The following is a 24,567-nucleotide window of genomic DNA, read 5'->3' on the forward strand; positions in this document are numbered from 1 at the left end:
GAAGCGGAAACGGCCTCGGCTGGAACCTTGTGCGTCGACGCACAGGGTCCGGCCCGGGAACTCCGCCCCGCGCGGCAGCCGGACCTCAGTTCCCCCGGGCCCCGGCCGGGCGGCGGCCATGGCCTCGGCGGCTGTGGAGAGCTTCGTGACTAAGCAGTTGGACCTGCTGGAGCTCGAGAGAGACGCGGAGGTCGAGGAGCGCAGGTACGGGGTCGGTCGGCAGTTCCCCAGCGCGGCCGGCCTCGGGCAGAGACTTTCCCTCCCGCCCTGAGTCCCGCCCGCGGCGCTGGGGGGTTCGGCCGCCGCTGGAGCTGGGACTGTCGCCTCCCGGGCGGCCCGTCCCGTTTCGGGGCCCTTGAGAAGCCTTTTCTTTTCGGCCCGGAGCCCCCCACTCCCGACCTTTCCGTCCTAGGTCTTAGCTGCCCTCAGCGCGTCCTCAACCCTTTTTCCTCCTCCGGTGCGGGCCGGTGGGAGGGCGCGAGGATGCGGCCGCCTGGGCCTGGGCGGGGCGGGGGTGGGGGAGGGGTTGGGCCTGGCAAGGGTCCTGGGCAGGGGTGGGTCTGGCCGTGGGCAGAGGGGTGGGCCGGGATCTGGGCCTGGTCAGGGGACCTGGGCCAGGGGGTGGGCTCGGGTCCTTGTGGACGGTGCCTGCCAAGCCGGCGTGCTCCCTCCGAGAGTGTCGCGCGGACAGGGCAGCGCGAGCGCGCAGGCGCGGGGAAAGACCAGCCCCCGGGCAGGGTGAGGCTGAGGCTAAGGCTGGCTTCAGGGACAGGTGGTTCCAGGCTCACAGAAGAATGGGTGCGGTGGGTGGAGGGGGAGGCTTCCTGGAGGAGGTGCAGGGACCTGGGCTCCGGAGAGAGCTCGGCTTGCTTCTGAAGGTGAATACTCATTTAGCTGAAATAGTGCGGCGGGCGCTTACCGAGTGCCGCGCATGCTCCGGGAACCCGCAGTGTTGTTCTGCTTTTGTGCGGAGGAGCCTTGCCCGGGGTGGCAGGTGGAGTCGGGGTTGGAGGGGAGGCAGTCTGATTCTGGGCCTGGCAGCGAGTCGCTGCGCTGCAGACGTGCAGGCGTTTGTGCGAGAGGCTTTGGGTCCGAAGGTTCCCAGCTTTTGCGGTGGTAACGACCTACGAACCGCAGCTCCACGTATGGCTGTGGGATGGCTGTGGGACCTCGCAGGGTACATCCCTGAGCCGCAGCCACCTCGCCTGCGAAGTGGGACTGTTCCCACCTCGCAGGCTTGCTGTGAGCGCAGGACGGGCCGCGGTCAGGCACTCCGCAGTGAGCGCCGGCGGAGAGGTGGCCGCGCTCAGGTGGAGCAGGGCCTCGTGGGCGAGCGTGTCGCATTCCGTGCCCGCGGATGGCTCTCTGGGGTGGGGGGGGATTGACCTTAAAAATAAAGCAGCCGTTTGTTTTACCAGCAAGGTGGGCTTATCCGTCACAGCAGAGAACTGCCCCTCCAGGGAGGGAGCTGTGGCCCGCGCTCGGGGCTGGCGTAGCAGGTGACGGAGAGGACCTTCATTTCACCGAGAAGGAGGGCGTGGGAGGGGTCTCTTTGAACGGAAGCCCCTTACGGAAAGGCAGGAGCTCACGTGGGTGGCTTGCCCGCTGACTGAGTTGCAGGGTGGCGGGTTTCTTGTAGGGGGTGCGGTGTGCGCCTCTCCCTGTTGCGTGGTGGAGGGTTCTGTCGGGTCAGGGTCCGTAACTGATGGACGGTGCTGCTCCTTCTGCTCTCCCCCTCCACTTTGGTGAGGTTTCCCTCTGTTAACTCCCAAAGGGGAGCAGATAGATTTGTATTTCAGGTGGATCGCGTGGGCGCTGCTGCCTGTGACTGGTCGGGGCAAGCCCCCGAGGTCAGCCAGTTTGGAGGCAGGAGGCTCTGTCTGGTCCAGACGATGAGGGGTGTGGCTTGCAGCAGGGGTGTGGTGGTGAGGATGAGAGGCAGAGTGGATGCCTGCGGGTACAGATGGCAGGCAGTGGGGGGCACCGATGGGCTTAGTGACACGGGGGAAGTGGGGTGCAGAGTGCGGGTAGAGCAGGTGAAGAGACCAGCTGGACCAGCAGGACGAGATGGGGAGGGGCAGGATGCCAGGGACAGATACGCAGCCCGTTTGGGTTTTATTTAGAGCCTGGGCACAGATCTTTGTCTGTTTTCCTCTTCCTTGTACATTCATCCCGGGTGGGTGGAAGTAAAAGCTGGAGGAGTGTAAATACTGAACCCTCAGTGTTGGGTGTCTTCCAGGTCTTGGCAGGAAAACATCTCCCCGAAAGAACTCCAGAGCCGAGGCGTGTGTTTGCTGAGGCTGCAGGTGTCCAGCCAGCGGACGGGGCTCTACGGGCGGCTGCTGGTCACCTTGGAGCCCAGGAGATGTGTGGCGGCCGCGGTGCTTCCCAGCAACAGCTTTACATCAGGTCTGTGCGTTTGCGGCCGAGGCACGTGCTGCACCCGCTGGCCTCCGGGCCGTGCCTGGTACTCCATGAAGCCCGGGTCGCACGGGGCTGGTGCAAGAGTTAACGCGTGGCAACGAAGAACCCTAGAGAAGTGCACCTCTTACGTGGCTTCTCGGTGGTCTAGGTCAGCGTGTCCGGGATGGCAGTTGCGAGCCACAGGTGGTTTGGGGCGCCCGGACTGCGGGCGTGAGAGCCGTGTGTGCAGTGCTCGTGGGATGTTGAAGCCTGAGTACAGAAAAATTCAGACTATCTCCAGAGTCGTTTCTGATACGTGTTGAAATAGTATCTGTCATGTGTTGCGTTAAAATATGTTGTTATTAAAATCAATTTATTTGTGTCTTTAAGAAAAAATTTTTTAAAATATTTTATTTATTGGATAGAGCATGAGCAGGGGCAAAGGGTAGAGGGAGAAGCAGGCCCCCCGCAGAGCAGGGAGCCCAACACGGCTGATCCCAGGACCCTGAGATCATGCTGAAGGCAGATGCTTCACTGGCTGAGCCACACAGGCGCCCCTTAAATTTCTTTATCGCGGCTCCTAGAAAGTGCAGAATTCCATGCGACTGCCGTCACATTTGTCTCGGACCGCCATGGTGCCGTGTGCAGTTCTGTCTTCCCCGGCTTCCTGAGCCCAGCACGCCCGGGGGCCCCTCGTGCCAGCCCTGCTGGAGAGGAGCAGCAGCGGCGAGGAGCTGCTGAACCCACACCAGGGGTGCCTGGTGTCGCCCTCAGACCTGGAGACAGCAGCCTTGCCACCGCTGTACTTGGCTCTAGAAAACTGTCCATCTTGTTTTGGTGGCGACGGGGGTTTCTCATTTCCTGTTCTGATTTCCCAAACTCTTGCGCGAAGTTGTAGGAGTACCCGCTAGATTCGGAGACAGAGGGGATGGAGGGGGCCGCTGGTTGGAGTCCGGTCTTCCACGTTCTTGTTAAGTGAGCTAGAGCTCATTGCTCTCTGCGTTGGTAGGTGGGTCTGGGGGTGACATGGTGGCCCCTTTCCGATTCGCCGTCAGGGTCGAATGTCCGTGGTGGGGGGCGGTCGTACACTCTGCAGTCAAGAGTGGACACACGTTCAGTAGTGGATGCAGCAGCCCGCACTGTGCACTGGGACCACAGAGACTGCTGAGGGTTCAGATACGGGAAGCCGAGGAAGTGGCATTTCTGTGTCACTGCAACTGTTGATCAGATCGAGGTAGGTTGTCACCTTTTCATCCTCTGAAGAGTGGTTTGCAGGCTCGGCCTAGAAACATGGACCCCTTGCAGGGCGCTGGTGGGGAGGTCCCAGCAGGCGTGGGGTCTCTGTGCTCAGCCCCGTAGTGGGGCCTGCTCACAGAACCAGACCCTGTGCCAGGGGCACTGCTGCTGCCTGCTGCTTGTCTCTATAACGTTGGGGAAGGAGCCCGAGAGAGGTTCAAGGTGCAGATGAAACTCATTGCCTGGCGGAAAACAGCCTCGGCTAGGAGCACGTCTGGTGGTGCCTGGTTGACCCATGGTGTCCGCTTTCTGACGCGGAAGAAGGGGAATGAGTTGGGGGTGGAAATCTGTGAGTAGCTCTGGCTTTATCTGAGTGGAGTCTGTTTTGGTCAGAACTGTCTTCTGTTCCAGGTGATGGAACGGCCAGCCAGGGCGCCTGGGTGGCTCAGTCCATGAAGCGTCTGCCTTCGGCTCAGGTCATGATCTGAGAGTCCTGGGATCGAGCCCCGCATCGGGCCCCCTGCTTAGCGGGCAGCCTGCTTCTCCCTCCACCAGCCACTCCTCCTGCTTGTGCTCCTTCTCTTTCTCTGACAGATAAATAAATAAAAATCTTAAAAAAATTTTTTTTAAAAGCCAAGCCAAATGGACTTGGGGAAGAAGGATTGCATTGGTTGCGATACTTGAAAGTTGACTTCAGGGCTCACGGGAGGTTGCTTGGACTCAATTTCTCTCCATTTCTTGGATTTGCCCTCTTCTGGGTTGGCTTCTGTCTCAGGCGACACATGGTAGCCCTTCTCGCCCCGGCATGCCCTCAGGTTCCTGACCCGGCTGGACAGACGGAGGGCCTCTTCCCAGGTGCCAGCACAAGCCTCGCTGCATCTCGGGCACGTTTGGTCCCGTGCTCATCCCCGAACAGTCGCTGTGGCCGGGGATGTGGGACGCGGGGACCGGCTCAGGTGTCGGTTGCGTGTTCCTTCCCTGGTGTCAGGCTCACCTGGCCGATGAGTGAATCACGCAGCAGTTACCGTGGGAAGTGGGGAGATCCGTGCTGAGTGGGCAGCACGTGACCTCCCTCCCTCCTTCACTCATTCCCATTCTGCTTGGAACGTTCCTCCCTCGACGTGCTTGCGGCCCCCACTTTGTTCAGGGCCCTCCTGCTCACCTGTCACCACTCAGAGGGGCCCTTGCCATACCCTGTTTCTAAAATGATGTCCTTGTCTCTCTCCCCATCGCCTCCTGGGCTTCGTCTTTCCTTAAAACCTCTGGTGCGGACGTCTGTGTCCTGTTCCCAATCAGACCCGTGCCTAGAGCGGTGTGTGGCACAGAGCGAGCAGGCCCTTGAAGTGTTCTATTGACTGGTGTGTTTGTCTTAAATAGTTCATTGATCTCAAGTTGGTTTTCATGTTTAACTGAGTTATTGGTTAAAAGACTTTTACCGCTACTGATTTCATTTCTAAAGAAAGCAGTAGAGATGGGATATTTGAAATATGTTGGAATTTATTACATCAGATAATCCACGGCTTAAGTCTGCTCAGTGTTTGTGTAACGTGAATCTGTGTTTCTGCAGGCGATATAGTGGGTCTGTACGACGAAGGGAGTCAGCTGGCCACGGGGATCCTGACCCGGATCACGCAGAGATCGGTCACGGTTGCCTTTGACGAGTCCCATGACTTCCGGCTGAGCTTGGACAGGGAGCAGACCTACAGACTGTTAAAACTGGCCAATGATGTCACTTACAAGCGACTGAAAAAGTAAGGGTGTGTGTGTGACTGAGAATCCCATGTTCCTTTTCCTCAAGCATCGCTCACCCTGACCGCTAGTCCTGGACACAAGAGAGCTGTTGCGCTGAGTGTGGAGTCACTGGGGGCCGCTTGTGGGAGACGGCGGCTGCGGTGGCTGTGCTGGGCAGGGGCTTGGGCAGGGAATCTATGTCTGGTTTTTGCCAAGCTCCTAATTCTAGTTTTCTCCCTTGGCAGGGCTCTGATCACACTAAAGAAGTACCACTCTGGCCCCGCGTGCTCACTCATAGACGTTCTCTTTGGCGGCTCCGCCCCCAGTCCTGCCAGTGAGATCCGTAAGAACCTCTGTGTTTTCTTTTCTGCTCAGAGTCACTGTGGAAGCTCTGAGAACAGCAGGGCCTCGGGTGTTGGAGCGAGAGTTGGAGGACGCGTGGTTAGACGGCATCTGTCTTTGTGTCTTCTATAAATCTGAGTGACTCACGTGGACTAGACTCTCATACTCGGTGCAAAGAAGCAGCTCATTCTGTTGACTTTACAACGTCCTCTCGAATGAATCTATGTTCTTTTAGGATGTAAGGATGTTCTAGCTCAGTGGTCTGTGGAAATAGGATGGCTGAGCACAGTCTGTGCTTAATAGTGTTTTTGTGTTTGTTTGAGAAGTTCAGATTCTAAAGGCATTTGGTTGTTTCTCGGTGTCCTTCAAATTGAAGGTCGTTCCTTTCTGATGAGAAGAGTATTGTGATAGGTGTTAATTATGGAATATTTGGAAATAAAGACCTGTGTTAACGAGGGAGACAGAAGCCTTGCGAACCTGCCATCTGGAGTTAACCTCCCTATGTTTGTGTGTAGTCTGGTCTTTTCCACATGGAACAGCGGGTCTTTCTCATACAGACACGTGGGCACACACGTGCTCGCACGCACCCCTTCCTGGTTGGTGCGCTTTCTCCCAGCCCTCTGTGGTCTTGAAGAACTCCAGTTTCGAGGGGGGCATGTTGTTTCAAGTGGCCGCCGTGACTTGCCAGTCCTCCATATTCTGACTTTGCCACTTTCCCAGCACAGCCTCAGTGGAGCCTTCAGGCTCTCCTGCTGCCTGGGGGGATGGGGCCGTCCTGTGCCCACGCAATGTCGTGCCTGTGCCAACCACGCAGGGTCACGTTGGCTTTGAACACAGGGCTGCTGGGTGCTCCCTGTCCAGATTCTGAAGGCACGCACGTTTCAGTGTTTTATTCTGTCAGATATTTATCGAGAGGCTACTGTGCAGTGGAAGCTGAATTAGAAATTTATACACCGTGTTTTAGGGAGCACGGTACGTTGTGGTTAGGCGGGCGTCTAAGGAAAAGGGAAGCAGTGCAGAGTGGGACACGCTGGGACTTTGGGTCAGGTCTGCTGCTGCTTTTCAGCTTTGTGTGTCCGTCTGGCCGGCCTGGACGAGGGCGCTGTGCCCAGGAGTTCTCACTCACGGGTCCAGTGTCTCCACGTACAGGGGCCCTGCAACGCTGGACACGCAGTAGCTACTCTCAGAGCATCAAGCACAGGAGGCAGATAACTGGTCTTCATCGTGGAAGATTCAGTGGAGAAACATGATTCCGAAATTTGCTCCTAACTCTTTTTTGTCATTTTATGGGCATTTAAAAAGGAACAACGTGGTAGAAATAAATGACTTATTTTAATTTTTGTTTATTTTTCATTTTCTTTTTATGTTTTGAGAGAGTGAGCTGGAGTGGGTGCACGTGGAGGGAGGGGCAGAGAGGAGAGAGAATCCTAAGCAGGCTCCCTGCTGAACACGGAGCCTCACGTGGGGCTCATCTGTCTCCTGACCTTGAGATCATGACCTGAACCGAAATCACGAGTCCGATGCTTAAATGAGCCACCCAGGCGCCCCTGGTAGAAATAGGTTCCAAGAAACATTTACTTCAGGAAGGTCTGTTATCGTGGAGCTTGAGTTGGCAAACTTTTCAAATAAAGGGATGGATTGTACATATTTTCGGCTTTGTGGGCGCTGTGGCAGCCAGAGACCGCAGGCCAGTGAACGGGCGTGGCTGGGCCCCTGAAAACTGCACTCACAGAGGCAGGTGGCCGGCTGCATTGGGCCTGTGGTCCGTGGTCTGCCACTTCCTGTCCTGGGAGACACCCTTGGGAGACCAGGCAGGTTGCTCCTGTGTCGCCTGGCTGGCTCCCGGGGAGGTTCCGAGCCCCGCGGGCGGCTCTTCCTTCCACCAGCTCCGTCTGCCAGGAAGAGTCGCCAGCCGCGCCGAGCCAGAGCCTCACACTGTCCTCTCCCGCAGAGCCGCTGCCGTTCTGTAACCCTTGCCTGGATGCCTCCCAGAAGGAAGCCGTCTCCTTCGCGCTGTCCCAGAAGGAGCTTGCCATCATCCATGGGCCTCCTGGCACCGGGAAGACCACCACCGTGGTCGAGATCATTCTTCAGGCTGTGAGGCAGGGCTTAAAGGTGGGCCCCGTGAACACGCGTGAGCTCCTGTGCCGGGCTCGCGGGTGCGCGGCTGGGTCCCAGCCTGGTCAGGACCGCGCTTGCCCGTGTGCTGTGCGCCGTTGTCCGACCTTCCGAGGCGAGTGTTGTGTGTCACTGTTCACGTACGTTTTTGTTGGTGGGGGAAGGGTCTTTTCTCCTCGCGCGTCAGCGGGAGTCATCATGGATTCTGAGCACGTGCGAAACTTTTAGAAAAACTTTCTTGTTTATGGGTGTCAGATCACGGTAAGAATTAGAATAACGTCAACATCTTACTGGATGTATTTTACGAAGCAGTTCCCCTTCTGAGTGCCGTCAGGTAATCCTCACAGAAACCCCGGGTGCTGGGGACTGCCGGTGCCCCCCGTTTCCGGAGGACCCAGAGCTCAGGGCACATGCCCCAGTCCCGAGCCGCGGGTGGCAAGGCCAGGGTGTGCGCTCAGGGCGATGCTCTCCAGGGCCCTGGCTCCGAGCCCCATGTTCCTCTGCAGGCAGAAGCACTGCTGCTTCTGGGTGAAGGGGGGTCTGGCGCTGGGTCACGAAGCTGTCCAATAGTTTCGTCCGAGTGAGTGACTTGGTGGAGGCATTTGAAAACTTGAGGAAGTGATGACTCGCTGGTAGGAAGCGGGTCTGGAGGTGTGGTCGGACGGCCTCTGTTTGCACAGGCGGACAGAACACGCCCTGTTCCCGCGCAGGCCCTGCGGGGGGGGACGGCCACGGCCGCCTGCTTCTGAGACTCGTGTGTGTGGGGCCGCCCCTCCCCGCTGCCCCTGCTGGCTGTCACCTGCTTCTCACAGTGGCACTTGAGGCTTTTCTCTCCTGATTGAAATCTCTGCAGAAAATAGCTTTAGGAGCAAGACTGAGCCCACCAGAGAGATTCTCCCTCGTCCCACTTTGTCAGAAGATGAGGCGGTTTCACTGGTGATGCGCTGTCGCCAGACCCGGGCACTTCAGGGCCTGCTTTCACCTTCGAGGCCTTTCTTCCCTGGTCGCAGATGATTTAAGCTTCTGGTGCTCGCTGACTAGTTCTGCAAACCCACGTTCCAGCTCCTGTAGAGTCTGTGGTGGTCCGGGTCCTCTAGGCCGCGCCCGCCCTTCCCGCCAGCCACGTGTTCGCGTTCTGACCACTTGTGCACACTCCGGCCTCCTCTCTGCCTTCAAGACTGTCTCTTTGTTTTCTCGCGAGCTTAAGTGGTTAAGTCGAGCTGTGCTCCCCCAGGTTCTGTGCTGTGCTCCCTCCAACGTCGCCGTGGACAACCTGGTGGAGCGTCTGGCCCGCAGCAAGCAGAGGATCGTGCGCCTTGGGCACCCTGCCCGCCTGCTGGACTCTATTCAGCAGCATTCCCTCGACGCGGTGTTAGCGCGGAGTGACAGCGCCCAGATTGTCGCAGACATCAGGAGGGACATCGATCAGGCCTTCGTACGTGCCTCCTCCCTGCCACCGCTCTGCGTGGGTTCTGACCCGCAGACTTTCCTAGGAGTCACTTCTGTCTGTGTTCCTCTCGCTTTTTTTGGTCTCTGTCAATTTTTTTAAGGATTTCAAATGTCAGGGAGGCTCAGTCCATTAAGTGTCTGGCTCTTGATCAGCTCAGGTTTTGGTCTCAGGGTCATGGGTTCAAGCCCCGTGTTGGGGTTCGCACTGGGCCTGGAGTCTACTTCAAAAAAAAAAAAAAGAATCTCAGACTTCAGGACTGCTCATTAAAAAAAAAGTTTCCCCCCAGTTTTATTAAGAAATAAAGGACTGGCCGCTTTTGATAGAAACTTGTACTCAGCATGTAATAGGGACTCAACTGTTTTCTGAGTAGTTTTGTGAGAAGGTGAGGGGTCGTCTTCAGGAAGAGGTCTCTCTAAGCATCCCCTGGGTCAGGCCATGGCTGGGTAATGTCAGCAAGAAAACCCCCAGGAGCCTGAAAGTGAAAATTCAGAAACTCATCTTCCCAGTTTTTGGTCCATTTTACACCCTCCCTGTGGGACAGATGCAGCAGTGACAGGTTCCTTGGAGACATATTTTATCTTGCAGTCCAGTACTCAGGAGCTCGCTGGTTCTCTGAGTCTCACGCCCCCTCCGTGTGCTCGCCGTCAGCTGGTCTCACGGCCTCACGGTGGTGCCAGAGTGCCGGGGTGGCGCTCCAGATGCCCCTGTGGGCCCAGCAGAGGTGGGGACAGGATGAGGCGTGTCACGTGAGGGTCGAGGGGTTAGCGGTACGCACGGATGGTGTTGCCTCCGCCACAGTGTGGAGGACTCTGCCTCTTGTCCCCGTTGACCTGGGTCTTCTCCGCGAGGGAGGGAGACGCAGGAAGATCCTTCTGACCGACCTGGCCACACCCTGTGCTCCACAGAGGAAATCACACGTAGGAAGGGTGTCCTATTTAGTATTACAGAAAGTCGAGGCTTAGGTAAGCATTTTATAGGCTGAAGATTTATTGTTCTCTTGGCAAGTGTGGAATTCCTGCTGAAGGGTGGCCTCACCGGGAAGCAGCGGGAAGCCAGATCCGGACGGCAGGGGCCCTTCTTGTGCAGAGCCTGTGTGGGGCCTGCGCGCGGGAGCGTGGGGCCCGGTTCCTGGTTTCATCTGAGTTACAGCTCAAAACGCCGTGCGGGTCGAGGGCCTGGACTCCGCCGCTCTGCCTGTCCCTGTGCAGGTGACACTGGCTGGAGGACCACACGGGGTGTCAGGCACTTGCTCACCTGTGTGGGTCTGTTGCTCCTTCAAGACAGGTTTTGGACATTTTAGTGCCTTTCGAGAAACTATGAAGTGCGCCGGCTGGTCGTGAACGCGATCGCTTCGTGAGCGTGGAGGAGCTAAGTAGGTGCACTCGGTGCACATCTGTGTGTGTTCGTGGTTTTCCTTAGCAGGCGAAGAGCAGGCGGACCCAGGAGAAGAGAGACAAGAGCAGCGCTTGCAGTGAGATCAAGCTGTTGAGGAAGGAGCTGAAGGAGAGGGAGGAGGCCGCGATGCTGGAGAGCCTCAGGTCGGCGGCGGTGGTGCTGGCGACAAACACAGGTAAGGGGGGGCGGGTCCGGGCCGGCTGTGACCCCGAGGGGCTGGGACGTGCCCTCCTGCTTCCTGGGGCAGGCTGGAGTGGTGTAGAGTTGTCCGGACAGGGTGGGTCGGGTCCGCCGGTGAGTTGTCCTGGTGAGGAGGTTTTGGTAGTGATACAGGAACAGGTGTCCTCTTCCTGAGCAAGCTGCTGTCTTCGAGGAATTTGTTCGTAATCTCACCGATCGAATGTGCAGGTCTGAAGCTGTCCGTGTCATCTCCCAGTTGTAAGAACATCTGTGAGGTCTGTAACGACGTCACTGGTTTGGAAATCGGGGCCCCTCCTCCCCGGGGCTTGCTGTGCTCCGTGTTGAGTGACTTTGCAGCGCTGACCCTGAAAGGCCTGTGTCCTCCCACGAGGCCACTGAAGCTGCCAGCTTGGGCAGGAAGGACTGTGCAGAGTCCCTCCTCCAGAAGCAGCACGTGTGCTGGGCTTGGCCAAGGGGCTCAGTGTGCATGTTGGGGTGCACTTTTTACAGCCCTTAGGCCTCACTTTCTGTTGGTGCAGAGCCAGGGGTGAGCCAGCTGGGAGCACTGGGGGCCTCCTCGTGTCTTGCATGTGCGCACGCATAGCCCGATGCGTGTGTGTGGCCCTCCGGGTTCCCCAGGGACAGGCTGGAGCTTTTCTCGCACCCCGACTCTTCCTTGGGAGCTTTCTGGTTACCTCTTGCTCTCTCCAGCTGTTCCGCTTTGCCTCGGAGAGGGATGGTTTTGGGCAACTGCCCGGAGGAAGGGCTGTCTGCATCAGGGCAGCTCCAAGTTGGGGGAAATAAAGACAGTCCTGGAGTGGGATCACCCGGGGAGCCGGCAGACGGCCCCAGCTGTGGCGTTTCTCAGGGAATGGGACTTCAAGGGAGTTCATGCGGCTTTTCCCCATGATCGCTGGCCCTTGGCTTCAAGGCTCCCACAGAAGTCGGGGCACAGGCAAGGCTTTTCCCGTAGGAACACTGCAGAGCTCGCTGTTCTGGCCCAGACTGAGCCACGGCTTTTTTTTTTTTTTTTTTTTTTAAGATTTTACTTATTTGAGAGTGAGAGAGTGCAGAGAGAGGGAGAAGCAGACTCCCTTGCTGAGTGGAGAGCCTGATGTGGGACTCAGTCCCAGGACCCTGAGATCATGACCTGAGCTGAAGGCAGAGGCTTAACTGACTCAGCCACTCAGGCGCCCCGAGAGCCGCGTCTTCTAAAACAAACACTCCCTGGGTTGCTCCAAGCCGCTAGCTTCTCTGTAGAGTTCTGAGAAGGTGGATTCCGGCAATGCTGCCAATGTTCTCGTTTTCGTGGGGGGAGAGGGTTTCCAGAGGTCCTTCTCCACTGGACCAGATCTTTAAATATGGTGCTTCCTGAAAACCACAGCGCAGCCTTCCCCCTGCCAACGCGGCAAGGTCAGCTTGTGGCCTCTTAAGTTCTCCCGTCCTGTTGGGAGGGGAGCTAGACTGGCTCTCTTGGACGTGCCTCTCTTTGCACCGTGAAGTCATGTCCGTACGTTGACCCCACCAAGTTCTGCCTCTTCCAGCAGCTTCTCCAGCCATCCCTGCAAACCCCGTCCTGCGGGGTTCATCGAGACACGCGTCTGAGTCTCAGAGTCGTTGTTGAAGCCGCCCAGCTTGCAGCAGGCACCTTGTGTCCTTTGTGTCAGCGCCTGTGTGCCGTGTTAGGATTTGGTCATCGTAACGGGACTGTGCGGTTCAGGTGGTGCCCGCATTTGTAGATGAGGAACAGGCTCAGGCGGGTGGCCTGCCTGGGCCCCCTGCTGGTTATGAGGCTTGCGTGGGGTCCGGGTCTTGCTCACACGTGAGCTCTTGCCAGGGCAGGGTTGTTCCAAGGAGGAGCTGGGGCTGTTGTCAAGTACAAGGCAGCGGGGGTGGGGGGTGTCCTCCCTTCCCTGCCGGGCTGATGCTCGGTTAATTGTTCTGTGTGTCCAAGAGGACATCTTACGGGGGAATTAACTAAGGTTTAGATTTAGAAAATGGTATCGAAATAACACCTAGAAATCAGATGCCCTTCCAAGGCTTTGGTCCCAGCCCCAGGGGTGATGGATTCTGATGCTTGGAATGTTGGGGTGGCCCTTCCTGGGGGTGCACTGGCCCACACTGAAACACAGGTGGGCTGGAACAGATGTTCTTGATGTTCTTCCCAGATGTTTACTCTAAGACGCACACCTCTTACACACTCTGAATGCCGGACTGGGTTCTGAACCAGCCGGCCTGTGGTGTCTCTTTCAGTGAGGTCATGGCGGTGGGACGCAGCCAGCACCTTCAGTGGAGGCTCACGGTTCCGATTTCCCCAGGTGCCTCTTCTGACGGCCCTCTGAGGCTGCTGCCCGACGGCCACTTTGACGTGGTGGTCATCGACGAGTGCGCGCAGGCCCTGGAAGCCAGCTGCTGGATCCCGCTGCTGAAGGCCAGGAGGTGCGTCCTGGCCGGCGATCACAAGCAGCTGCCCCCCACCACCGTCTCTCACAAGTAAGGGCCCTGCCCGCGGAGCCCTCGTCCGCCCCACACGCCCCCCCTTGCTGCAGCCTGGGGTGTGGTGACCAAGAAGCCCTGACGTGCCCTCCACTGTGGTCTCCTGCCCGTTGTACTGTGCGCGCCACCGTAGGTGTCAGTGGGTCAGGCTGTGTGTGCCCGAGCTCGGGGTTTGTAGTCATCACGTGCGTCTCCGTAGTCGTGGCTCCTGGCACCGTCCGGGCCAGTTGAATGGAGTTCCCCCGGCATGGCCAGCCGGTCGGGTAGGGTCTGAGAGATGGTTCTGTGGGCCGGCCAACTGGCCTCTGGGTTGGTCCGCCGCCCCAGAGGGCCGGTCCGCCCTGGCCTGGCATGGAGTCTTCAAGTCCTGTCGGCACATCCTACGACCTAGGCCACAGGGAGCGATTCCGTAGGCTCCAGTCCCATGTGCTGTAGACAGTGGCAGTCCCTGGCGTGAGTGAGCTCAGCCGCCCCCAGCCCCTCCTCACCTCATTCCTGCCGCTCCCCTCACCCACTGCTCTGGCCACACTGGTCTCTGCCCTTGCTCTCTCCATCCGGACGGCTCCTTCCCGGACATGGGGTGGCTGTGCCCTCCTCCGTTCAGTAGTCTCTCAGGTGAGCCCCCCGGGGCGCCCCGTGACCACCCTGTCTCAGCGCCTCTCAGTGTCCTGAGCACTCCTGGCTCCCTCGCGGTGGTGCGAGTCGGTCTGTGGGTTCCTGGCCATCCCAGCCAGGATGTAAGTCACAGAGCAGGGACGCCCCCTCCCGCGCTGGCGGGATGCGTGCCGGCCAGTCCTGCGCTGTGGTTGGGACTGGCAGCCGCCTCGCCTATGTCTTTGGCGCGACTTGTGTTCAGCAGGCGTTCGTGTGGGAAGAGGGTGACCGTGAGGTCTTACGAGCCCACGGAGCGAGCCCCTGAAGCACGGGGAGCTCTTGCGCGGGTTTAGCCTCCCCGGCTCGGAGGGAGCTGGTGCGCCTTCGTGGAGGAGAGACGCTCCTGGCTCTGCAGCCCCCTGGCGGGGCGGCCTTGGGCTGGTCCCTCGAGCTCTCTGTGTCTTGCTCCCCTCCTGGGGCAGTGGGGAGCCAGACAGGAACTACCTCCTGAGGTTTTGTGGGGCTCGGGTGAGTCAGTGGGGGGAGTGTTCCCGGGAGGCGCGGAGGGAGTGCGGTTGCCACGAGCTCGGCCTGCTGTGGGGCTGCTGAGGCTGGCGCGTGCTGCCACTTTAGAGTCCGTCTGCAGCGGCTTGCTGTTGCTGCCGTAACGGACCACCAGCGTAAGCAAGGTGGATTGTCTCCGGCTCTGGACGTCGGCAGTCCAAACTCTGCGTCCGTGGGTCACAGGGTGGTGGCAGGAAGCTCCAGGGGAGGGTTCATTTTGGTCACGTCTTCTGCTCTGAGCCTGACCCTCCTGCCTTTCTCTTAGAAGGAGCCCATGATTCCACTGGGCCCAGCTTTACGTCAGGTCACATGGTCGCAGGTCCTGGCGTGAGGCCACGGGCATCGCTGGGGTGACCACACCCTTAATTTTCAGTCCTAACGTGGCGGGGGTTGGGTTCTGAGGCTCTAGCACTGCCTTCCTCCCTGGCCTTTGGTTTCAGGCTGGACACGGGCACTCAGGCCTCTCTCCCCTGTTGCTGTCTTGGCGCAGGGCCGCGCTGGCGGGGCTGTCGCGGAGCCTGATGGAGCGGCTGGCGGACGAGCTCGGCGCACAGGTGGTGCGGACGCTCACGGTGCAGTACCGCATGCACCAAGCCATCATGCGCTGGGCCTCGGACGCCCTCTACAGCGGGCAGCTCACCGCCCACCCTGCCGTGGCGGGGCACCTCCTGCGGTGAGTGGCCTGGTTCTGCCCACCTGGCTTGACTTGTTTCTCCCAGGGCCCCGTGAGCTGCGTTCAGAGAGATTTTAGAGTCAAAGTTACCTCTGAGGCTGATCTTCAGGAGGGGAGAGGGGGCTCGCCCTGGAGAGCTGGCGTGGGGTGCTTGGTCTCTGACGCTGTTCACGCCGCTCCTGTTCCCTGTGAAGCAACCCTGTTCTGCTGTGGGAAGAACCCGGGCCCGGGGGGTGACGGGAGACGTGAGTTCTGTGGTCAGGACCTCGGCCCCGCTTCACCGCCCTGGCCTCACATGCTCAGTCTCCCGCTGTGTGCAGGGACCTCCCAGGGGTGACTGCCACGGAGGAGACGAGCGTCCCCCTGCTGCTCGTGGACACGGCCGGCTGCGGGCTCTTTGAGCTGGAAGAAGAGGACGACCAGTCTAAAGGGAACCCCGGTGAGCTTGCTCGGACGGGGCCAGCTTTCTGGCTGACACGGACCCTGAAGTCCTCTTTGCAGAAACCACAGTGTCTGCAGCTGCCCACCTCAGAGGAGCTGAGTGGGGCGGGAGGAAAGGGGTGGTGGGAGCCCGTCCCCGATGAGCTGGGGGCTTCGAAGCAGACAGCCCTCGCAGCGCCCTTCTCGGCTGTCAGCATGAGTTCGGGGGAGCAGTAGGCCTGGGAGCTCTGCCTCCTCAGGCTTGGGCGAGACCCTTGCTCACCCTAGTACCAGCCTGCCGGGTTGCACGCTCAGTGTTGCTGGGTAAACTGAGGCTCAGCTACATGGCCTGCATCCTCGTAGGCCGGACCTGTGACCCTGTGGCTCAGGGCGTTACCCCAGGCGCGGTGTAAGAGCTGTCAAAGTGGGCGGCAGGCTGAAGGAATGGGCACGGGTGACGGGACAGCATGGGGTGACCTGGGCCAACAGCCCGCTTGCCGCCCCCCAGGGGAAGTACGCCTCGCCAGTCTGCACATCCAGGCCCTGGTGGACGCTGGTGTCCAAGCGAGTGACATCGCCGTCATCACGCCGTACAACCTCCAGGTGCGAGGGGCTGCTTTGTCTGTGTGTCGGTGGGCACAGTCGACCCCAAGTGCCCGAGGACGGGTCATGTAGCATCTGTGGCTGTAAACTCCAGGTGGAATCAACTGCCTCACGACTGCGTCTGGGGCTCATGTGACATCGGCGAGCATCTCTGTCTGCCCACCCCGCCTTGTTCTTGCTCTGCCCCTCCCCAACTTCCCTGGTTGGCTTTGTTTTCTGGCCACCTCCCCGGTGGCCCTGGCTGCCTTGGGCATCCTTACAGGGCAACCCTGGGACCACCAGTCCTTCTCCTCCCACAGGCTCTCTCAGCTTAGAATCTTACGAGGCTGGCTCCAGCCCCTGTCCCTGAGCTGGTTGCTGTGGCCAGAGCAGGATCCTTGCCGTCTCTGGGTCAGTGGGAGCACCTACCAGCTCCTTTCTTTTTTTTAAAAGATTTTATTTATTTATTTGACAGAGATCACAAGCAGGCAGAGAGGCAGGCAGAGAGAGAGGGGGAAGTAGGCTCCCCGCTGAGCAGAGAGCCCGATGCGGGGCTGGATCCGAGGACCCTGGGATCATGACCTGAGCTGAAGGCAGAGGCTTTAACCCACTGAGCCACCCAGGCGCCCCTCCCAGCTCCTTTCTTTCTCAGGGTCTCTCACGTTTTCTCTCTTGGTACCTGTGTGCTTATCAGCGAAGCCTGTCTGTCTGGGTGGAAAAATGCAGCTGCAGCAAAATACCGTGAGGTCTGTGGCTCGGTCGCCACCCCTTCCTGGGTCACAGGCACCACCCACCGGGGCATCTGAGGCCGGTGGCTCTGTGGGGCCAATGTCGTGCTGGGGTGCGGGGCCCCATCTGTCCTGTCCGTGTGCTGCTATGTGAGTTCGCTGAGCTGTGAGACAGCGGCAGGGACTGCGCTGCAGTGGGACGCCCTCTGCTGAGTGTCGAGGCCGCCCGGGCCTGAGCTGAGCTGAGGACATGGCTTCCTTGTGTTCCAGGTGGACCTGCTCAGGCAGAGCCTTGCCCATAGGTACCCCGAGCTTGAAATTAAGTCTGTCGATGGCTTCCAAGGCCGAGAGAAGGAAGCTGTGGTCCTGTCCTTCGTCAGATCCAATAGGAAAGGTATGTGGGGCTCAGCAGAGTCCCTTTGGGTGGCACAAAGGGCAGACTGGGGTTCCGCTGGGTGCTGTGCTGGGCCCCAGCGAGAGAGCAGGCAGGGAGTGAGGGCAGTGGGGCCCCATCCGGAGCCCGCTGGGGGCCAGGACCGCAGGAGGTGGGCATGGTCCCTGGGGTGCTATGGGAGTGGGGCTTGGTGCTCCCGGCAGAGGGAGCAGAGCATGAGGTCAAGCAGCGTGGGATGCGGGTGCGCTCTCGGGGACCGCCTGGACGCCGTGCCTGGGACAGGGAGGCCCCTGCAACACAGAGCTCGGTTTTTGGCCTCAGGGCGCCGTTAGCCTCAGGGCCCAGCTTCTGTGCCGCTGCAGTTTGCGGCTCTTCCGTTCGGTGTTGCACCCAGAAACGGCTTGTCTGGGCTTTGTAAGGCACCGTTGGCGGAGAGCCGAGGACAGCGGAGAGAGTGGGGGCGGCTGGGGGAATTAAGGTCCTGGAGCACAGCTCGTGCTGTCCCTGCTGCTGGCTGCAGTCACCCCTGCAGCTGGGCTGAGGGAGGAGGTTGTACTTGGAGACAAACAGTGGTTTGGTATCTGCCACGCCCAGACCTCGTGCGGTGGGAGCCAGACTTGGGGAGCCCTGGGAGGGCAGCGGGATACCCGGGCAGGCTGCCAGGTGGGGGCGGGCTGGTGGAGGTGGGGTGTTGGGTGATCCCCTCGGTGACCTGTACTGCTCGGTTGCAGGAGTCCATTTCCCATTCCTTAGTCTTGGGTCTACTCTGCCACTCACCCTGGCTTGCTCCTAGGCGACGTGGGCTTCCTCGCTGAGGACCGGCGGATCAACGTTGCGGTCACCCGTGCTCGGCGCCACGTGGCGGTTGTGTGCGATTCTCGCACCGTCAGCAACCACACCTTCCTGAAGACCCTGCTGGGGCACTTCATGGAGCACGGGGAGGTGCGCACGGCCTTTGAGTATCTTGACGACATTGTCCCTGAAAACTACTCCCACGAGAGTTCCCAGGGCCACAGCCAAGCTGGGGCAAAGCCCCACGGCTCCGCGGTGTCAGCCAGGAAGCCTCCTGGAGGCCGGCCGCGGGACAGGACCCGGGAGACAAGAGCAGCCACGGGGCTGGAGTGGAAGAGGACGGGTGGGAGACCCTCCGGCCCTGAGGTCCCTTCTCAGCCCAGCCTCAATGGAGGCAGCCTAGAGGGACCGGCGACCAGAGACCGTGCAGAGCATTTCCGGGCCAAGATCGCCGAGTTTGTGGCGAGCGAGAAAACTCAACTGGAGTTTCCTGCTTCCCTGAACTCCCACGACCGGATGTGGGTCCACCAAATAGCTGAAGAGCACGGCCTGAGACACGATAGCTCCGGGCAAGGGAAGAAGAGGTTCATCACCGTAAGCAAGAGCGCCTGGCCAGCCCCGCCAGCCCCGCCAGTCCCACCGCCTCCAGCAGGGGCCAGCAGCCATACCCCTGCGGGTCCTACGGCCCCCGGCCCCACCCAGACCGAGCCCCCTGCTGGGGGGCAGAGCAGCCAGGACACCCTGAATCTGAAGGCCCTGCACCTGGAAAGGCTGCAGAGAGCAAAGAGCAAACAGGAGCCGCCCACCACGGACGGGGCCGCCACGGATGGGGCCACCAAGGACAGGGCCGCCAGGGACGGGGCCGGCACGGATGGGCAGCAAGCCTCGCGCTCTGGGCTGCGCATGTTACCAGAGAAGAAGAAGAAGAAAGAAGCAAAAGGTAAGTGGGTTCACCTGATGGGAGTGGTGCCAGCTTGGCGTCCCCTTCGCTGTGGTGTTTCCCCACTTGAAGCCCGCTGTCACCCTCGGAGAGGTTTGGGACTTCCCCTGGGTGCTAAGGCCCTGATTGTGCATCGTGTTACTTGTTTTTAACTGGTTTGATGTGAGCTCTCTGGGGGCAGTGATAGGTTACGGTGACCATCGCGTCCCCAGATCCTCAGGCAGGGCCTGGCCTCCTCGTTAATCAAGAAAACACCTCAACACGAGGACGCTTCTCACGATGGGAACCGCACTAGGGAGCTGACAGTGTGTTCGGGTGAATCCCGGCGTGTTCACGGGTCACAGCGTTAGGGGACCTCAGCGTTCCTGACCAAGTACACAGAAATGCAGGAGGGCCTCGGGGTGCCTACACTGCGGGGGAAGAGCCTGGAGGAGGAGATGAGGACAGTGGACAGGAGCTCTCAGGCAGTCAGAATCCGTGCTGGGTGACAGCTTTGTTCTGCCGGACCCGATCGGGCTCTCGCACGTCCCGCTGGCCTGAGTCTCGGCCCTGCGTGCACTGTGGTGGCTGCGCACTGGCGTGTCCCCTGGGGCTCTGCTCCGCCGCCCCTGTGCCTCATTGTGATCGTGCATCCACGGGCACTGAGCTTGGAAGACCTGGGTTTTCTGAAGCCTCTCGGTAACTTTTACTCCAGCTGCTCCCCTCCGAGCACGACCGTGGAGCCGCTTGTGTCTTCTTTCTTCCACTGAATTCCTATGAGCAAAGCTGTACACACATGACTCTTGGTCTTGGAAAGCAGCCTCGGGCCTGAGGCTGTAGCCGATCCATTCTGTGGAGAGAGGAAAGAAATGTTGCGCAGAAGAAAAAAATGTTAAGTGCTTTTCTTTCTTTTTTTTAAAGATTTTGTTTATTTATTTGACAGAGAGGCACAGAGAGAGGGAACACAAGCAGGAGGAGGGAGAGGGAGAAGCAGGCTTCCCTCTGAGCAGGGAGCATGTTGTGGGCCTTGATCCCAGGACCCTGGGACCCTGACCTGAGCTGAAGGCAGACAGACGCTTAAGGACTGAGCCACTGAGGCGCCCGTTAAGTGGTTCGTGCCGTGAAGGGCAGGTGTGGGGACACCGTGATGGGGGTCCTGGTCTGCACTCTGTGACGTGTATGGCGTGCTCACTGGAGGACAGTGTCCTGGGGGGACTTTGCCCCGTTCAGGCGATGGTAGCTCCTCTTAGTTTTGAAGTGTTTCTTCAGGCTGTCACCTTCAGAATTCACCTTGCCCCTCAGGCTCAGAACGTGACCCTGTCCAGTTGGTCCCCAGGCTCTGCCGAGGTCATCGCAGCTGAGAAGCAGAGGCCGGTCTGAGCAGGCCCCTAGAGCCATGGCGGTGGCCCCCCGGGACGGGTGCCGCTGAACGTGCCGAGGGCTGCCTGCTGCTTGGGACGGTTGGGGGGTGACAGGCGCTCGGTCCCGTGGGAGAAGCGGTCGGAACACTGAGGTCTCATTCTGAGCACTGTGCCTGGTCCCTGCGTCTTCTCCGTTTCCTGAAGACTCCGGCGAGCAGTGGGCACCTCGTCAGCCCTTCTCCAAGCTTCCTGCCGCTGCTCCTGGGCCTCAGCATGTCTGTCTCGCCCCAGGCCCTCTGCTGACCGGCTGCTCGGCACATGTGAGGGGGTAGAGCCGGGCTCCGCAGCCTTTCTGGGGGAGGGGGCGCCTCCCCATTTGCTGGGGACTGTGGCAGAGTTTTTGCACCTGTATGGAGGGACCGGCGTGGCCATGGCCGGCGGAGGAGCTAGGGGGGCTGAGGTCCCCGTTTCCCCTGGGTCCCCTGCTCGGCCGACCGTCCTGACCTGCGTACCAGCTGAGTATGAAGAATTCACTCAGGGAAGCGTCTCGTCTGTGCTGTGCCCCCAGTCACTGGCGACGGCCTCCTGGCGGACGCCGTCCTACTGTTCCCCGGCCGTCCGTGCCTGTGTGTTCGGGTCGCGCACGTCTGTTTCACAGAGCTACACTTACACGCGGTCTCGGGTTCGTTTTCCACTTGTGAGCATTTTCTACTCACTTCAAAAGGTTTCTGTGCACTTGGTCAGGAACGCCGAGGTCCCCTACCGTGGGGACCCGCGAGCACGCCGGGATTCACCCGAACACGCTGTCGGCTCCCTGGTGCGGTTCCCATCGTGAGGAGCGTCCTCGTGCTTAGTTTTCTTGATTAAAGAGGATGGGCTTTTCGGGGGCACGTTCCATGCCATCCCCTTCTAGGAAGAACGCATGCTGCCCGCACCTCCTGGCAGGGGCCGGTTATTAGCCCACTGAAGGAGGGCCGCTCTTGGCTGGACGGACACCAGGATTGACTGAGGGCCATGGGCTGATCACTGTGAACCGAGAGTGGGAGCTGCTCGCGGCAGCTCGGGGCAGCCGTGGGTCCGACGTCCATGTTCTTCCTGTTTGAGTGACCCTTTTCTTCCCTAGGAAACACGGCCATGGATTTGCCTGGCAAGGAGGACTTCGAGGCCCTGGTCGCGGCTGCCATCAAGGCTGATAACACCTGTGGCCTCGCTAAGTGCACAGCCAGCGTGGCAACCCTGGGCCAGCTCTGTCTGCACTGCGGCCGCCGGTTCTGCCTCAGCCACCACCTGCCCGAGGTACGTTGGCAGGGCGGGCGGCAGGGCGGGCGGTAGGGCGGCTGTGTCTCCAGGGCTCTGGGCAGACGTGCTCCACGCACAGATGGGAGCTGGGGGTGAGCGCTGGGTTTTTCTGAATGGGTGTAGACCCGTGCTTTGTTTTGAATGCATCAGGGTATGAGAAAGTAAAATGTCACACTGGCCAAATTGTGAGAAAATTGGTGGGAATTCTGGACAGAGAGGACTTCGTTCCAGTGTCTTTGGGGTCCGTCAGTGGGTTAGGCTAGGGGAGGTGAAGTGTCTGGCTTTGGGTCTGAAATGGGCTGGCTGCCCGGCTGCTTTTTCACTCATTTCTTGAGCTTGTTTGGATGGGAATGTCCTCTGCCAGGCCTGGGGAGCTGGGAGCCAGAGCAGGCTTCATCTCTGCCCTGAGGGGTGAGGACCTGTAGGCACCTGGTGTGAGACCACATCCAGGGCCACGTGCCGACCGTGGTGAGGGAGGATCCCGGGCCAAGCTGGCAGCGGGGGCGCGGGCTGGGCTGGGGAGGACACGTGTGAAGGCCCCAGGGAGGGGGTGCCCTTGTCCAGCTGGGAGCAGAGCGGGAGGCAGGGTGACGGAGTGGAGGCCGAGAAGCCTCTGCTCCAAGTAGCTGAGCCCTGGTTCTGGAAGCTGGGGGTTACTGGAGCACCACCGTGTTGCCAGAGCGCTGGCTGTAGCACCGGGGAGGCTCAGGGCAAGGCTGGGACGTCCTGGGGTGAGTCATGGAGAGCGTGGGGAAGTGGGCTTGGGCCCTGAATGGGTTGTGGGTCACGATAGCACAGGAAGGAGGACCCAGAGGGACCATTGGGTTTCTGCTTCGGGCCGATGGGAGGTGGCGGTGGGGCTCTTGGAGGCTGGTGAGGGGTGAGTATGGGGAGGGCATGTGGCACCTGGGCTGGCACCATCCCAGATGAGCTGCGTGGAGGTCCGGGTGGTGTCCCACTCTGGGTCAGGGGGTGCAGCTGCCTACCCACAGGGAGCTCTGCTGCCTTGGAACCTAGACAGGGTGTCCCCCTGGGGCAGGGTCTCCTTCCCCTCCTCCTCCCCCTTTCCCGCCCACACACACTTTCTTCTCCTCACACATGTGCACGAGTGCACGGTCTGTATTTGTGCCTGTTGAAAAGCATGTGGTGTTTTAGGAATCTGTTTATCTAGAATGTTTAGAGATTGTCAAGTGTGAGGTTTGGTTGACCAGCTCGCATTACTGGCACAGCCGGTGCGGGTCTCTGTGCGGCAGCCCCGGGCAGCTCCCGCTCCCGACCCGAGAGCACGCCCTCCCCGTGCGGCTGGTGGCAGTGTCGAGGAGAGCACTGGCACCGTGTCCCGTCTGACGAGATGCTGGCTGCGGGCAGGGCAACAAGTCCCCCTGCTCTGAGATGTTCTGTGGGATGAGGCTGTGCAGAAATGGTGCAGGGCTGGGTGGCAGGGACTGGGCCGCAAGCACCTGCTTCCTCTGTGACGTGGGCGAGTGAACTCTGCCTCAGCCCGGGGCCGCTCTCCCCACACGTTCTGTGGGTGCCGTGCCTCAGTCTTTGCCCCCTGGCTGAGGTGCGGTGAGGAGTGGGGACACTGCCTGTGGGGTCCTGGGCCGTATGGAGGGCATGGGGCCACATGACTGTCTCTGGGAGAGCCGTGGTAGGCAGCCTGTGGGCCCAGGGCTGCCCAGGAGGGGTGGGGTGGGGACACCCCGTGAGTGGGGGAGGGAGGGGGACAGGTGCTGCGTGAGTGGCGGGCCACAGGGGTCTTAGCTGGGCACAGGGCTGGGGGCGCCAACAAGCGAGGTCCAAACTGGGTCCCACCCGGCAGTTCCCAGGGGACACCCTCGGTGTGTGCAGCGGGGAAGCACGGGCTTTCTAGGAGGCCCCGTGACCTGCGTGCTGGCTGTCATGCCTGGTGCTGGAGTGCTCGGAGGGTTTCCTCCCGTCTTCCTTCCTCTCCTTTCAAAAGGAGGAGCTATGTGAGAGTTTCCTGGAAATGGGGGCCCTTCGTGGGGTCAGGCACGTTCCAGGGCTCCCGCCCCAGGCATGGCGCCGGGGACACATGAAAGAGTGCAGCCTTTGGCCCGGAGGGGACGGCGGTTGCCCTTGGGTTGGAGCTCACGGAAGGGCAGCGTGGCGGCAGGGTCTCGCCGACAGCGCGTTGGCGTTCTGCTGTTGCGACACCGCTGCCGGTGGCCCGGTGTGCGTGTCACCCCCCGTCGGGAGCTTGTGGGGATCTGGCCGTGCGTCCGCGTGTGCTCAGAGGATGGTTCGGGCTGAGCTGGGGGCAGGGGTGGAGGGTGCTCCCTCATCCCCCCGCCCCCGCAGCCTGATGGGGAAGGGGCCCGGCTGCACGAAGAGGAGGGAGCCCCTCTGAGACCTTGTGCTGGGACGTAACGGTCCCCGGACGCTGCGATGGGCGACGTCGCAGGGCCTTCGTTCCCATCAGGCTCCGCGCTGACTGCTGTGTGTCCCCCCCAGATCCATGGCTGTGGGGAGAGGGCTCGTGCCCACGCCCGGCAGAGGATCAGCCGGGAGGGAGTCCTCTACGCCGGCAGTGGGACCAAGGACAGGCCCCTGGACCCCGCCAAGAGGGCCCAGCTGCAGAGGAGGCTGGACAAGAAGCTGGATGAGCTGAGCCGCCAGAGGAAGAGTAAACGGAAGGAGAAGGAGAAGTGACGGGCGGGCTCTTTGCGCAGCGCCAGAGCTGCTGTCTTTGGGAAATGTCTGCAGGGCAAGCAGGGCTGCTCTCTGCTTCCCTGTAGCTGCTCTGTGACAGTGTGCAACCTGACCCACCTGCCTGTACCGGAGCCAGGCGGGGCACTGTGTCCAGGAGCAAGGGTGGGGTTCTGGACTCTGGAGCTGAGCTCTTCCCCCCGACAGCTCTCGGAGGAGG

The 24,567-nt window shown here is 60.3% G+C and overlaps 1 protein-coding gene across 1 annotated transcript; it reads left to right on the plus strand.

Moving 5' to 3' along the window:
* Nucleotides 1-35: 35 nt before the first annotated feature.
* On the plus strand, nucleotides 36-24,350 carry IGHMBP2 (immunoglobulin mu DNA binding protein 2). The gene is made up of 15 exons (XM_032879699.1): nucleotides 36-204; nucleotides 2,240-2,409; nucleotides 5,207-5,390; nucleotides 5,616-5,713; nucleotides 7,664-7,827; nucleotides 9,065-9,265; nucleotides 10,703-10,850; nucleotides 13,174-13,348; nucleotides 15,000-15,182; nucleotides 15,503-15,621; nucleotides 16,111-16,205; nucleotides 17,183-17,306; nucleotides 18,100-19,038; nucleotides 21,502-21,674; nucleotides 24,153-24,350. Exons 1-15 carry the CDS (start codon nucleotides 119-121, stop codon nucleotides 24,348-24,350), a joined length of 3,057 nt encoding a protein of 1,018 aa, XP_032735590.1. The 5' UTR covers nucleotides 36-118.
* The last annotated feature ends 217 nt before the right edge of the window (nucleotides 24,351-24,567 follow it).

The sequence above is a fragment of the Lontra canadensis genome, unplaced genomic scaffold (assembly GCF_010015895.1).
Source record: "Lontra canadensis isolate GAN:19392208 unplaced genomic scaffold, GSC_riverotter_1.0 scaffold66, whole genome shotgun sequence".
NCBI lineage: Eukaryota > Metazoa > Chordata > Mammalia > Carnivora > Mustelidae > Lontra > Lontra canadensis.